The following is a 14287-nucleotide window of genomic DNA, read 5'->3' as shown; positions in this document are numbered from 1 at the left end:
GCTGATCTTTGACAGAGTCGAAGTTCATTAAATGGGGAAAAGAAAATCTCTTTAACAAATGGTGCTGGCAAAACTGGATATCCATTTGCAGAAAAATGAAAGAAGGTCGATACCTCACATCATTCATAAAAATTAACTCAAAATGGGTCAAAGACCTAAATGTAACCAAGGCAGTGAAGCTTTGGAGAAGGCAAGTGGGGATGGAATCCATGGCTAAGTGGAAGGATTGTTTTCTGATTGGAGTGGAGACACTCTATCCGTTTTAACATTAGGAAAAGAAGAAAGTATATGTACAGGTACAGGTGGTACAAAGAAGAGAGAATTCTATCAGATAGCGTATATTTTCTATCGAAGCTTGAGACAAAATCTGAGTGAGAAGGGAAAGGAATATAGGAGATTTGAGAAGACAACAAAGTATGAAATAATTATTTTGGAAAGTAGACACGTGTACATACTAAGGAACTTTAATAGAATCTCCAGACAGCGTTAAGTGCCCATTTGAGATTCATCGGCCTGAATTTAAAGTGAGGTCATTCAGCTGTTCAGGTACAAACATGGAATGTTAGATGGTTGTGTTTAGGCTCGGTTGACTTTTTGCCAGACAAATTACAACAGAAGGAGAAAGGGAGAAGAGAAAAGGGTGTTTGTAAGGGGAATAAATAATAACTTAATGGACTACAGGAGGGGGAAAAAGGCTATGGGAGCGTAATGGATAATGAAGAACTTGTCCTTGAATGAGGAGGTTGAAGAAATGTTGGAATGAGCGTATCATATATGAACAAGTGGCCTGGAGGAATATGAGGCAATAGTGGTGATCAGAGTGGGATGTTTGAAGTTGAAATTTCAGAGGTAGTGATGACAAAATCTAGGGAGTGACCATGGGCTGGGTGGTTGAGATGGGGTAAAGTTAAAATTGTAGGGGAGAGGAGGTCTGGTACCGGATGGGTCATCTACATTCTTGTTCAGTCAGCTTGAATGGTGCAGTGGTGGTGGAGAGGAAGATAGTGAGCCATTGATGGATGAGAGGTAGTAACCAGGATATTGGTGGATTACAGCAGTGAGGGGAAGTGGATAGTAAAGCACGATGCCATGAACTTCAAAAGAACCAGGGTTTTTGCAGGAAGGAGGAGGAGAAGCGATTTGGCAGTAGGGTGACTGAATGAATGGAAGGATGGCTAGCTGGAAACGTATGCTCTTATTAGGCAGCTTTCACTGAAAGTTAAAAATCTCTGAACTGTCTCCCTGCTGGACTCAGTATCTTTGAAGGCTCCCTCTTTAAGAACAGAGGTTGGCAAATTATAGTTATGGCCTGTAGCCCAAATCTGGCCTGCTGCCAATTTTTGTAAAGGGTTTTTTGGAACACAGCTGTATCCATAAATTTACACCATACCTGTTTGTTTACCCATTGTCCTTGATAGATCTTGTACTAAGACTAGAGTAGTTGCGACAGAGACCATTCTGCAAAGCTGAAAATATTTACTATCTGGCCCTTTACTGGCTCCTGCTTTAGAATAGTGGTTCTCCAACTTGAGTGTTCATCAGAATCACCTGGTTGTTGCTTTTAAGTGCTTTTGAATCAGTTCCAACTCATAGCTACCCTGTGTACAACAGAATGAATCACTGCCTGGTCTTGTGCCATCCTCACAATCGTTGCTGTGTTTGAGCCCATTGTTGCAGCGACTGTCAATCATCTTGTTGAGGGTTTTCCTCTTTTTTGCTAACCCTTTATTTTATCAGCATGATGTCCTTCTCCAAGGACTGGTCCCTTTTCACCAGTCCAAAATATGTGAGATGACATCTCACCATCCTCACTTCCAAGGAGCACTCTGGCTGTACTTCTTCCAAGACAGAATTGTTCGTTCTCCTCGCAGTCCATGGCATATTCAATATTCTTTGCCAACACCATAATTCAGAGGCATCAGTTCTTCTTCAGTCTTCCTGATGCATTGTCCAGCTTTCACATTCATATGAGGTGATTGAAAATATCGTGGCTTGGGTCAGGTGCACCTTAGTCTTCAAGGTGACACCTTTGTTGTCGCTGTGAGTTGGAATCGACTCAATGGCAACAGGTTTGGGGTTTTTTGCAGCAGATTTGCCCAATGCCATATGTCGTTTGATTCCTTCTTCTTTTTGCTTCTCTTTTCTTTATTAATTGGAATAATTTGAAAATTGTAAATCATAGGAAAAACGTGGTTAAGAAGGGATTGAGGTGCAGAATACATAAGGAATTTAAAGCACAGCAAATATCTGCCTTGAACTGCTTTAGGTCTCAGGCACAGATCAGTTTTTCTTGGTAAGCTGGAAGCAGTTGGAGGGGGATCACAAAATCACTCTGAAAACTCATGAAAAATCGTGACAGAAGATCCAATTTTTGAAACCATGAAGAGGATGGATTCCGTATACTATAGAACAGAAGCTTTACCACAGTCTTGGAAAAGACACTGCAGTGGATTATTAAACGGCAGCTTGTGCGCTCTTATAAAGGAAGCAAAGATCTCTTGTGATGAGTGTAGCTTCAGTATGACCAGATGATGTCAGACTAATCTGTTTCCTTTGTTGGCATGGCTTTGGAACTAGGTAGGTTAACAGATACTTTAGAAACGGTATGTGTTAATTTCAGAAAGGCATTTACAAAAATCTCTTGACATGCTTTGGGCAACTCATTAGTTTATTTAAGATATATTTATTAAGCACATATTATACGCCAAGCACTATACTAGCACCATAAAAAAGGAGAATATGGCCTGGATGATGGCAGAGCTAGGTAGATTGACAGCTTTCTAAAATCTGTACTCCCAAAATGTGCTTTAGCACAACACAGGGGAGGGATAACAGTGGTATCCAGTAAGACTGTAAGAGCCCTTACTGCTTTACATTTTTATGAAGGTTGTTAGTTACCTGGAATTGGTCAAGTTTAAGTGACATATTTGAAAACAGAATTAAGGCTGAGAGGTATCTTGACAGGGTGAAGTAATGGGCAAAAACAGACAAAGCAAAATTAATTAGAAATGACGCAAATCTTGCACTTAGTTTTAAGGAATAACTGCACAAGGTTATGGACTTCTCTAGAGTCTTCATTAGAACAGATGCTGACGTGAACACATCTCAGTCTTTGCATTTTACTGAAAGGTCACTATGAGTTATTAAATGTAATCTTTACCAAAAAGTTGACATAACTTGAGCTTCACTGCCAAAGGCTTAGATTCAGAATAAGAGAGTCTACTCCATACCTGTCAGACTATTTTTATGTCGTGCTCAGCCTTGGGTACCAGCATTCCAAGTTGGGGGCAAATAGTAGACTGTCTGTTTTGGCAGTCTTACCATAGCCAAATGAAATAGTTGAAGGATGCTGTTAGTTGCCATTGAGTTGATTCTGCCTCATGGCTGTGTTACAGAGTGAATTGCTCCATAGAGTTTTCTTGGCTGTAATTTTTTTTAATTGTGCTTCAGGTGAAAGTTTACAGAGCAAATTAGTTTCTCATTTGCAATTTATATACAGATTGTTTTGTGACATTGGTTGCAATCCCCTGGCTATGTCAACACTCTTTCATTCTCCACCCTAGGTTCCCCATTTCCATTCGTTGTGTTTTCCTGTCCCTTCCTGCCTTCTCAGCATTGCTTTTGGGCAGGTATTGGCCATTTGGTCTCATTTACATGATTGAGCTAAGAAGCATGTTCCTCATGTATGTTATTGTTCGTTTTATAGACCTGTATAATCTTTGGCTGAAGGGTGAGCTTTGGGAGTGACTTTAGTTCTGAGTTAAAAGGGTGTCTGGGGGCTATACCAGCAATTATGGTCTTTCTTTGTGAATTTAAATTTTGTTCTGCATTTTTCTCCTGCTCTGTCGGGGACCCTCTGTTGTGGTCCTTGTAACAGTGGTTGATGGTGACACCACTGTGTTGTGTCATTCTGGACTCAAGCTGATGGAAGCTCTGGTACTTGTTGTGGTCCATTAGTCCTTTAAACTAACATTTCCAAATGTGTCTTCGGTTTTTTTCGTTCTCCTTTGCTGTGGACAGGATGGGACCCGTAGATGTGTCTTAGATGGCTGCTTGCAAGTTTTTAAGACCCCAGGCACTACTTACCAAAGTTGGATGTAGACCATTTTCTTTATGGACTATGTTACGCCAGTTGACCTAGGTGTCTCCCAAGAGCATGGTCCCCAGTCCTCAGCCCAGTAACTCGATCCCTCAGGGTGTTTGAATGTGTCTGTGGAGCCTATGACTTTGCCTTGGTCATGTTGTGCAGACTTCCCTATAATGTGTACTGTCTTTCCCTTCACCAAAATTACCACTTATCTACTATCTAGTTAGTGATTCCTTCTCCCCACCTTTCCCCTCCCTCCTAACCATCAAAGATTCTTTCTGTGTGTAAACCTTTTCTTCAGTTTTTATAATAGTGGTCTCATTACAATATTTGTCCTTTTGCGATTGACTTTATTTCACTCAGCAAATGCCTTCCAGATTAATCCATGTTGTGAGATGTTTTGCACATTCATCATTGTTCTCTATCGTTGCGTAGTATTTAATTGTGTGTATGTACCATAATTTGTTTATCCATTCATCTGCCGATGGACACTTAGGTTGTTTCCATCTTTTTGCAATTATGAATAATGCTACAGTAAACACAGGTGTGCATATGTCTATCTGTGTGATGGCTCTTCTCTAGGATATATTCTTAGGAGTGGGATTGCTGGATCATATGGTATTTCTATTTCTAGCTTTTTAAGGAAGTGCCATATCGTTTTCCATAGTGGTCGAACCATTTTACATTCCCACCAGCAGTGGATAAGAGTTCCAGTCTCCCTACAACCTCTTCAACATTTGTTATTTTCTGTTTTTTTTTTATTAGTGCCAGTAGTGTCAGGGTGAGATGCCATCTTATTGTAGTTTTGATTTGCATTTCTCTAATGACTAATGATCGCGATCTTTTTCTCATGTATCTGTTAGCTGCCTGAATGTCTTCTTTGTTGGAGTGTCTGTTCATATTCTTTGCCCATTTTTTAATTGGATCATTTGTCTTTTTATTGTTACAGCGTTGCAATATCTTATAGATTTTAGAGATAAGAACCTTGTCAGGTATGTCATAATCAAAATTTTTTTCCCAGTCTGTAGGTTCTGTTTTTACTCTTTTGGTGAAATCTTTGATGAGCCTGTGTTTATATTTTTAGGAGATCCCAGTTATCTAGTTTATCTTCTGGTGTTTGTGCATTGGTAGTTACGGTTTGTATTCTATTTATTCCATATATTAGGGCCCCTAACTTTGTTCCTATTTTTTCTTCTTTGGTCTTTATAGTTTTAGGTTTTCTGTTTAGGTCTTTGATCCATTTTGAATTAGTTTCTGTGTATGGTGTGAGGTATGGGTCCTGTTTCATTTTTTCACAGGTGAACATCCAGTTTTGCCAGCACCATTTGTTAAAGAGACTGCCTTTTCCCCGTTTAATGGACTTTATGACCTTTGTCAAAGATCAGGTGACCATAGGTGGATGGATTTACTTCTGGGTTCTCCATTTTGTTCCATTGGTCTACGTCTTTGTTGTTGTATCAGTACCAGGCTGTTTGGACTATTGTGGCTGTATAGTAGGTTTGGAGATCAGGTCGTGTGAGACCTCCTACTTTGTTCTTCTTCGTCAATAATGCTTTACTTTTCTGGGGCCTCTTTCCTTTCCAGAGCCCTGGTGGTGCAGTGGTTAAGAGCTTAGCTAATGAAAAGGTCAGCAGTTTGAATTCATCAGCCACTCCTTGGAAGCCATATGGGGCAGTTCTACTCTGTCCTATAGGGTCATTATGAGTTGACTCAATGGCAACATGTTTTTTTGGTTTCTTTCCTTTCCGTATAAGCTGATGATTAGTTTTTCCATCCTGTTAAAGAGTGCTCTTGTTATTTGGATTGTGATTGCATTCTGTCTGTAGATTGCTTTGGGTAGGATAGGCATTTTTACAATGTTGAGTCTTCCATGGTATATTTTTCCATTTATGTAGATCTATTTTGCTTCCTTGCAATAGTGTTTTGTAGTTTTCTTTGTATAGGTCTTTTACATCCCTGGTTAGATTTATTCCTAAGTAATTTATTAGGTGCTACTATTTTCCTGATTTCCTTTTCATAGTTCTCTTTGTTGGTATATAGGAATCCAACTGAATTTTGTATGTTGATCTTGTATCCTGCTACTCTGCTGAATTTCTCTATTAGTTCCCGTAGTTTTCTTGTGGAATCTTTAGGGTTCTGTATGTATAGTATCATATCGTCTGCAAATAGAGAAAATTTTACTTCTTCCTTACCAATTTGGATGCCCTTTATTTCTTTTTCTTTCTTTATCACTCTAGCTAGGACTTGCACCACAATGTTAAATAGGAGTGGTGATAAAGGGCATCCTTGTCTTGTTCCTGTTCTCAGGGGGAATGCTTTCAACCTCTTTCTGCTGAGAATGATGTTAGCTGTTGGTCTTGTATTTTATTATTATGTTATTATGTTGAGGAATTTTCCTTCTATTCCTATTTTATTCAGAGTTTTTATCAGGAATGGGTGTTGGACTTTGTAAATGCCTTTTATACATTGAGATAGTTATGTGTGGTGGATTACATTGACTGATTTTCTAATGTCGAACCATCTGTGTATACTTGTTATGAACCCTATTTGGTTGTAGTGCATTATTATTATTATTTTTGTATGGTGCGGAATTCTTTTGGCTAGAACTTTATTGAAAATTTTTGCATCTATATTCCTGAGAGATACCGGGTCTGTAATTTTCTTTTTGTGGTGTCTTTGCCTGGCTTTGGTATCAGGGTTATGCTGGCTTCATAGGATGAACTTGGGAGTATCCCTTCCTTTTCTGTGAACATTTGATTTCTTGGCTGCTGCTTCCATGGGCATTGATTGTAGAGCCGAGTAAAATGAAATCCTTGACAATTTCAGTATTTTCTCACTTTACTATGTTGTTGCTTATTGGCCCAATTGTGAGAATTTTTGTTTTCTTTATGTTGAGGTGTATGTAATCCATCTTCATCAGTAAGTGCCTGCCTGGAGGACTTGTTAGAACAGATTGCTGGCCTCCACCCACAGACTTTTCAATTCAGAGGATGGGGTGGGGCCCGAGGATTTGCATTTCTAACAAGTTCCCAGGTGGTACTGATGATGCTGATCCAGGGGCCACACTTAAGGAATCGTCGTTTTAGGGGTTTGAGACAGTGATCAGTTTCCTTCTCCCTTTAATTTTCTGTTCCCTTGAGGGACATTTCCCTGCATACACCACTGGTACTTGTTATCCCTTTGAAAGTCTGCTGCCCACAAATGGTAATGATTGTTTGGATGAAGCCTGACCAGGGCTATAGCTTCGGCACAGTTGCCCCCTCCTGACTCTGTGCTTAGCCATGAGCTTTCTTTCTCATTTGTTTTTCCCAGGTTGCCTGATGGATTGTGCTTTCTCTGGGATTTAAATGTAGCCGATGCGTTCAGGAGAGCAGTAGGAAGAGATCACCTAAAGCCCAAGTGGGCCAAGGAGCTAAATACTGTTGTCTGGAAGAAATAAGATTTTTTTCCCCCAGTGTAAAGTGCTTGAGTAGAGTAGAAGTTTGTCTTGGGGCAGACTGAGTTGGGGCTGGTAGCCAGTGTGTGATCATAGGTGGAATTTGGGAGTCCGATCCCATATGGTGGCAGTGTCAGATTCTCTTAGCAGGTAAGAGGACACCTGCAAGAAAAGCAAGGTCAGTGCTCAGCTGAACCAAACCTTTTGCCCTTGTCCTTCACCAGAGATGTTTCTAAAATAGTTTCTAAAAGATGCAGATTTGGTAACCCCTTAGACTTCTCTTTATTTTCCTGCTCCATGCCTACAATTGCTTTCTCTTTCCTTGAACTTGTCTCCCAGCCACATAGTTGAACAGTTACTTTATATAGCCTAGTTGTGTCCTTTGAGTTCACAGGGGATGTGTGTCCTAGGATCAGTTTTACTCTGTCTCTTAGCTTCAAACTCCTGGCCGGTTTTGTCTGCCTTTTCTGCCTCTGGTGGGTGCTTCCGCCCACTCGGGTGATCATGGGTTGGGTCACACACTTTGAGAGCTTGGCTGTACCATCTCAGTCTCATTTCCCTTTCTGACTTCTCTGATTGTATCCTATCGTTGCCTTCTTTTTTTCTCTTCCCCTTGTTGCCCCTGCCTTCTTCCACACTGTCTGAAAGGCCTTCTCAGCCTTCCGGGAATTTTTGGCCTCTGGCTAAACTTCCCCATTGTGGGCAAGCACCGGCACCCTCTGGCCATTTTACTATTAGACAAACTGAGGGAATTAGTGAGGCTCTAGGGTCTTAATTTGAAGTGGTGTAGGAGACAGTGAGAAGGTAGCCTTTGCCCCAAGTTTGTGATTAATAGTAGAGCTTGAAGTGGGCAGTGTCTTCAGAAGCCATGGATCCAGCAAAAGGGAGATGTGTCTGGCCAAAGTAGGCTAAACTCAGGGTCAGAAATGTGGGGCTCAGAGCAGAGGGTCCCCCAGGACACAGATCTCAGAACATCACGGTAGAAGGACATCTAAGATTGCCTTGTCTACTGCCCCTGTAGCCTGGACTGGAGGCAGGGACAAGCCAGAGGGCTGCTTATATCTACCATGTCTCCCTCTTCCCCCAAGCACCATTTGACCTGTTTTATTTGTTTAGTCTTTTAAGACAAGAGTTCATTTGAAGAAAGGTCTATGGCTAAAGAAAAATTGGCAGAGGGTGAGGGTACACTAGTATTGCACAAATCCTCATTTTACAAACGGGCAAATAGACAATCAGAGAGGAGAAGAAGAAAACTATGTTCTATACCTCAAGGAATGACAAACAGGAAAGATATTAGAGTAGGAGAGAGAGAGAGAAAGTGCCTAAAAGTCTATAGAGATAGTGTCACAAGACGAATTACCTCAGGAGCCTGTTTGAGAGATTGTGTCATGTCAGAAAAGTTTTAGGGACTTGAGCCTCTTTCCTTCATGAGAGGATGAGAATGAAACACCAGCCCCTCAGTCTGACTCCTAGAAAAAGGAACCGCGGGCTGATGAGCAATAAGTCCGACAATGTTATTCACTGGCCATGCAAGCCCCACAGGAAATATCAAAACTTCAGGACGGGACAAGGCTCCACAAGAATGTCGCTGCAGCCAGAGCTTTGTGGTTTGATGCCACCAGAGAATTTCCTAGGGGAAGGGTTGTGAGGGAAATTGCACAATGAGACAAAAAGCTGCTACACTGAGGACAGCAAATGCCTTTCCAGGACTCCTGTGGAGGTTTAAAGGCCCCTTATTTTTTAGGTTTACCCAGCTATCATTGTCCCCTTGTTAAGCGCTCAGCTGCTAAGCAAAAGGTCGGTGGTTCAAACCCACCAGCTGCTCTACAGGAGAGAGATGTGGCAGTTTGCTTCTGTAAAGTTTACAGCTTTGGAAACCCTATAGGGCAGTTCTACTTTGTCCTGTAGGGTCGCTATGAGTTGGAATTGACTCCACAGCAATGGGTTTGGTTTGGTTTTAGCTCACAGTAGCCCTGAGGCTGACACCAGATGGAGCAGTTTCTCAAGGATTTCAAAGTCCAGTCCATGGAGGGATGGTTTTATCAATTGACCTGATAAAGCACAAGGGCCTGACCCTGAGGACCTGTTGTTTGTGAAGCCAGGCTTTCATGGCTCCAGAGGGATCAGTGAGGTTTGAATTTTAAACCTAGGCATATCCAGGGCAGAGGTTAGAGGGCTATACCAAAAACTAAAAACCACCTCAAAGGAGAATGGTCAGTTTCTACCTTTGCTTTCTTTGGTGTGTGTTTCTCATTCATTAAAGTTGAGAGGAAGAATTAAAAAGGAGCAGTCTGTGTACAAGTAAATCAGTAAAGCATCTTTCCCCGTAATAAATACACATTATTCAACAAGTACTGAGTTCTGATTGCTGTATGGACGAGCCCCTCTTTCACACTGGAACTGTATCAGTGGACAAAGCAAAGTCCTACCCCGTCGACTGTTCCTTCTAGGAATGAAAGACAGATGAATACTGTTTCAGGTGGTGGTTAAGTGCTATGGAGAAAACTTAGGGGAAGAAGAATAGAAAGTGTGGAGCTGCTAATCAAGAAGGCCTTTCAGGTAAGGTGACATTTGAGAAAGGCCTGAAGGAAGTGAGGGAGCAGGTAATGTGGGTATCTGGGGGAAGAAGGTTCCCAGACAGAACAACGAAGGCAGCAGCCAGCAGGAACATGCCTGCTGGGCTGGAGGAACTGCAAGGAGGCCAGCATGGCTGGGGCAGAACCGGGGCGGTGCGGGGGTGGGGGGGGAGGGGGGAGGGGGAGCGGGGAAGGATTGTAGGCGAGTCAGAGGGTTAGCTGAGAGAGAGCAAGGCCATGCATGGCTTTTTGGCAGTTGGAAAGGCTTTCCTTTTTACTCTGAGTTAGATGGGAAGCTGTTGCAGGGCAGAAGAAAGGAGACCAGTTAAGAGGCTGTTGCATTAAGGTCAGATTCTGGATACATTTCGAGATAATGCCAACAGGAGTCTTTGGCTGATTGATTGGCTGTCAAGGGTGAAAGAAAGAGGATTCAAGGATGACACCAAGGTTTTTGTCTTGAGCACTGGCAAGAATGGAGTTGTCATTTACAGAAATGGAGAAGATTGGGGTCTGTAGCGTTTCTGGCTTGACTAAAAGTTTTAGAAAGCAGCTGTGGAGACTCAAGAAAGAAAAAAAATTGATCTAAACATTGTTTATTTTCTCTCTCCTTTCTGACAGTCTCATTTGTATTTGAGTCAGTTTTGCCACAATTATTTTTGGGATAGATGTGATTTTCAGCATATGAACTTTTAGGAATACTTACCCAGGCCTCTGCAGTTTAGTGTGGTCAAAAGCTACAGCAGGGTAGGGTCCTCTGGGTCCAGGAGAGCCTTGGGATGGACTCTGACTCTGGGGGCAGCTCTCATTTCAGGTTCCTTGGTCTGGATTGGGTTATGAGGGTCTTTTGGGTTTAGATGTGCTTGGGGATGGGAGAGGAACGATTGAAATACAGTCAGAAAACAGGCCCCACTCTGCTGGGAACACCCCATCTGTTGAAGTTTTAAAACTGAGAATCACAACCTGATTTTGGTTGGCCAGAGGTCTAAGCAGTAGGGCAGAAAAGCTGTGGCTGATGTTTCAGTTTGTGGTTTTGCCAGCTGTGGCAGCAGGTTGGTAGAGATTGAGTGCAACAGACTGGGCCCCCAGCACCGGCTGACCCCTGCAGAGGTGGAACCCTGCTTGCTCCCCTTCTGTGCACACCCAGTGCACATGCATTCTTGAGTGGTGCGTCAGGAGTTATTAGTATTTGCCTCATTTTAAGTCACCACAAGTAAAGTCTAAGGGTTGTTTATCGAAGGAAGTTTAAGTTTCCACTGTGATATCACAGTGATAGGACTATATCAGGTTAGCAGTGTAATTAAACAAAATTCCTTAGCAACAATACATTTGTACTCATTGAATTGTTATCACGGCCTCTATGAGCCATTTATGGAGCTCCTGTTGTGTTGTAAGGAATGTGTGCAAGTAGGGCAGATGGGAGATCAGTAAAGAGATATGGCTCTTTCTTGTCTTAAGGAAATTAGACATTAGAGGACAAACAGGAATCAGAGCTTCACACAGGCTGGATAAGGGTTTGTGTATGCCACAGAATTTGGCACTTATAGGAAGAAGCCTCTAAGTGTATCGTTTGATAACTATTCGCACAGGGAGTGGGAGAAATTAGAGAAAGGGATATGTAGAGGGGCACCAGAAAGGTTTAGTGGTCAAGGCCTCAGGGAATAAGGAACATCCATTTCTTTTTCCCTCTGATGTATATAGCTCATCTGTCCTCTTCCCCAACCTTTCACTGGCCTCCCCAGGTCACATCGGCACTTGAGTGGTCACATTGAGTCTACAGCTGCTTGAGTGAAGGAATGGTGTGGGGGAGAGAGAAAGGCATGGGCCTTGTGTGGACTGCCTGGGCTGGGCTCTGCTTTACTGGCTCCAACTGTGGCTCAAACAGTCCTGTGTACCCTGGGAGGGTTTTAACTATTCTCTCAGGACATGGATAGCGTTCCTCAAAAAAGGAGCCTTCATTTCACATTGGTTAAGTGAGAATGCAGCCACAACTATGTCCACAGGGCAGGGACCACTGTGAAGCCACCATACTTCTGGGATGACCGCAGAAGTATGGACAGACATTATTTCCTTCGACTAATCTTTTGTAATCCAGGTCCAGATGTGGCTCCTGAAAGCAGTTCTTTGTCTAAGTCAGGCTTTTTTATTTAGGACCCAGATGGGGTAGGAAGTAAACGTCTAAAAGGTCTGTTTTACTCAGTGTGTCACTGTCCTGGATTCCTGGCAGGCAGTAGTTTCATTAGAAAAGCAGATTCCATCCTGACTCAGCTGCCTTGGTGAGGCATAATACAGTTTCCCAGTCCTCAGGCAGCCACCCGCTTGCTGGACGGAGCAGTGCGCGATGTCAGTTCCGCAGCAGCGGTAGCTACAGGCGTCTGGCCCAGTCCATGGAAAACCTTGAGAGGAGGCAGTCTGTTATGGCGCAGGAGCTTTGTCCTGGAATTTCCTGGCCTTTGTCTGCTATAGCTTCATGTACCGAGATGCCTGTTTTTAGAGTCTACTTCCTTCTGGGGGAAGAATGCTTGTCTTCCATAGAGTACTTCTGCTTCCTGTGCCAAGCCACTTCCTCCCTTCTGCCGCTGGGTCCTCCCTCTGGGTTAGGAGAGGGACTCTGGGCAGGTGTGTGTACCTGGCTCCCAGTAGCTAGTATGCTGCACTTGGAAGTCACTGATCCCAAAGGGAAAGCCATAACCATTGGGCACAAAAGCTGCCTTCGCCAACCTGGCCCCCTCACCCTGGTCCTAACCTTGTTTTTTTCTCACATTGCAGCAGAAAAAATCCTACCTTGAGCGAAGCGTGAAAGAAGCTGAGGACAACATCCGGGAGATGCTGATGGCACGAAGGGCCCAGTAGGAGGCCTTGAGGGGACACTGTCCCTCCAGACCCCTCCCATTCCTGGTGAGGGCAGGTCCCTGTGTGCAAGGAAAGCCTCTGCTCTGCCCTGATGGACATTTTACTGGGTGGCCTCATCACCCCAGATTGTCTTCATTACCCTCAGTCCCTTGCAGATCCCAATCCTGTATTTTTTTCCTGGTTCTGCCTGCCACTCCTGCCCAGGACACTGTGGTCCTGGGGGTGGGGTATGAACTCCCAGGAAAGAAGGTGGGAGCCAGGACAGACAGGGAAGCTCTGCCCGAGCCCACCACTGGTACCATGTTGGTCAGACTTATAATGGCATCTGTCCCACTCTGCTACATCTGCTTTGCTTGAGCCGAGGATGAGAGCAGAGGCCAGAGAGGCAGTGGCCCACCTCTGTGTACCTCAGCTCCTGCCAGCCCCGCTCCAGGACTGGGGCCCTCCCCCTTCTGCATGGAAGCCTGTCCCTCCTTGGCAATTGGGATCTTGCCCTCTTCTCTTTTCCCTTTCTGGTCCTTTGATTAATTCTCTTAACTTCTGGGCCTCCATGTAGTATACAGATAGGGAAGAAGGAAGACCAGAGTATGGCTGCATTTAAATGAACAGAAGAATACTGGTTCCTCTCTGGCAGTCTGTCTAAAGATTCCTTCCCTGCTTCTTCCCAAAGATTCCAAAAGAAAATTCAGTAATAAACCAGCAGTACCTCCAAGATTGTCTCCCTTTGGTCAGTATCATGAGGAAGTGGACACCACAATCCCGAGGTCTCCTGGGGCTCAGAGGGCAATAGTATGCTGGAGCCAACTTGTACTGGCTAACGAGAACCAATTAGCACATTTTCAGAAATTTTGTTGCAATCCAGTTGTTAAACACATCCATTATTAAATTATGTAAAATTACAATGAAATTATATTAAAAATAAGGGTAATATTTAAAATTCATCTCTTCCTAATTATTTTACTACACCTTACGATTATCTGTGTTCCTGAGGTTAATAGTCTGTTGTATCTGGATGGTGGAAATCCATATAATGGGTGCTTGTGCACCTCTATTCCCAGCTCTGTTCAGTGACTCACTTTGGTAGCTTGAAATCAGCCTAAGTGGGAGCATTTACACCTCAGAAATTAGGAATGCTAAAGAGAGAGAGCAGGTAAACATTTATCTGCCCACCACTGCTTAGGAGGAAAGTTGTGCAAGAGAGCAGAGACAGAGCTGCCAGCTGCAGCCTCTTATCTTAGCGGGCTGGCCTGGTAGGCCAGCTGAACAAGGAAAACCTGACTCGCTGCTGCAGCAGCTCAGCGCCACCCTGTGGCCAAAGCGGAGATGAATGGCAGGGCT

The 14287-nt window shown here is 43.4% G+C and overlaps 1 protein-coding gene across 1 annotated transcript in view; it reads left to right on the top strand.

Moving 5' to 3' along the window:
- The window catches only part of PFDN1 (prefoldin subunit 1), a 65510-nt gene extending 51611 nt beyond the window's left edge, over positions 1 to 13899 (top strand). Inside the window, exon 4 of the mRNA XM_049873802.1 lies at positions 12866 to 13899. Coding sequence (XP_049729759.1) covers positions 12866 to 12949 — 84 coding nt within the window. The 3' untranslated portion in view covers positions 12950 to 13899. The remainder of the gene's footprint in view (positions 1 to 12865) is intronic.
- The last annotated feature ends 388 nt before the right edge of the window (positions 13900 to 14287 follow it).

This window comes from Elephas maximus, chromosome 2 (genome assembly GCF_024166365.1).
Source record: "Elephas maximus indicus isolate mEleMax1 chromosome 2, mEleMax1 primary haplotype, whole genome shotgun sequence".
Taxonomy (NCBI): Eukaryota; Metazoa; Chordata; class Mammalia; order Proboscidea; family Elephantidae; genus Elephas; species Elephas maximus.
This window is presented reverse-complemented; position numbering and strand designations above follow the sequence as displayed.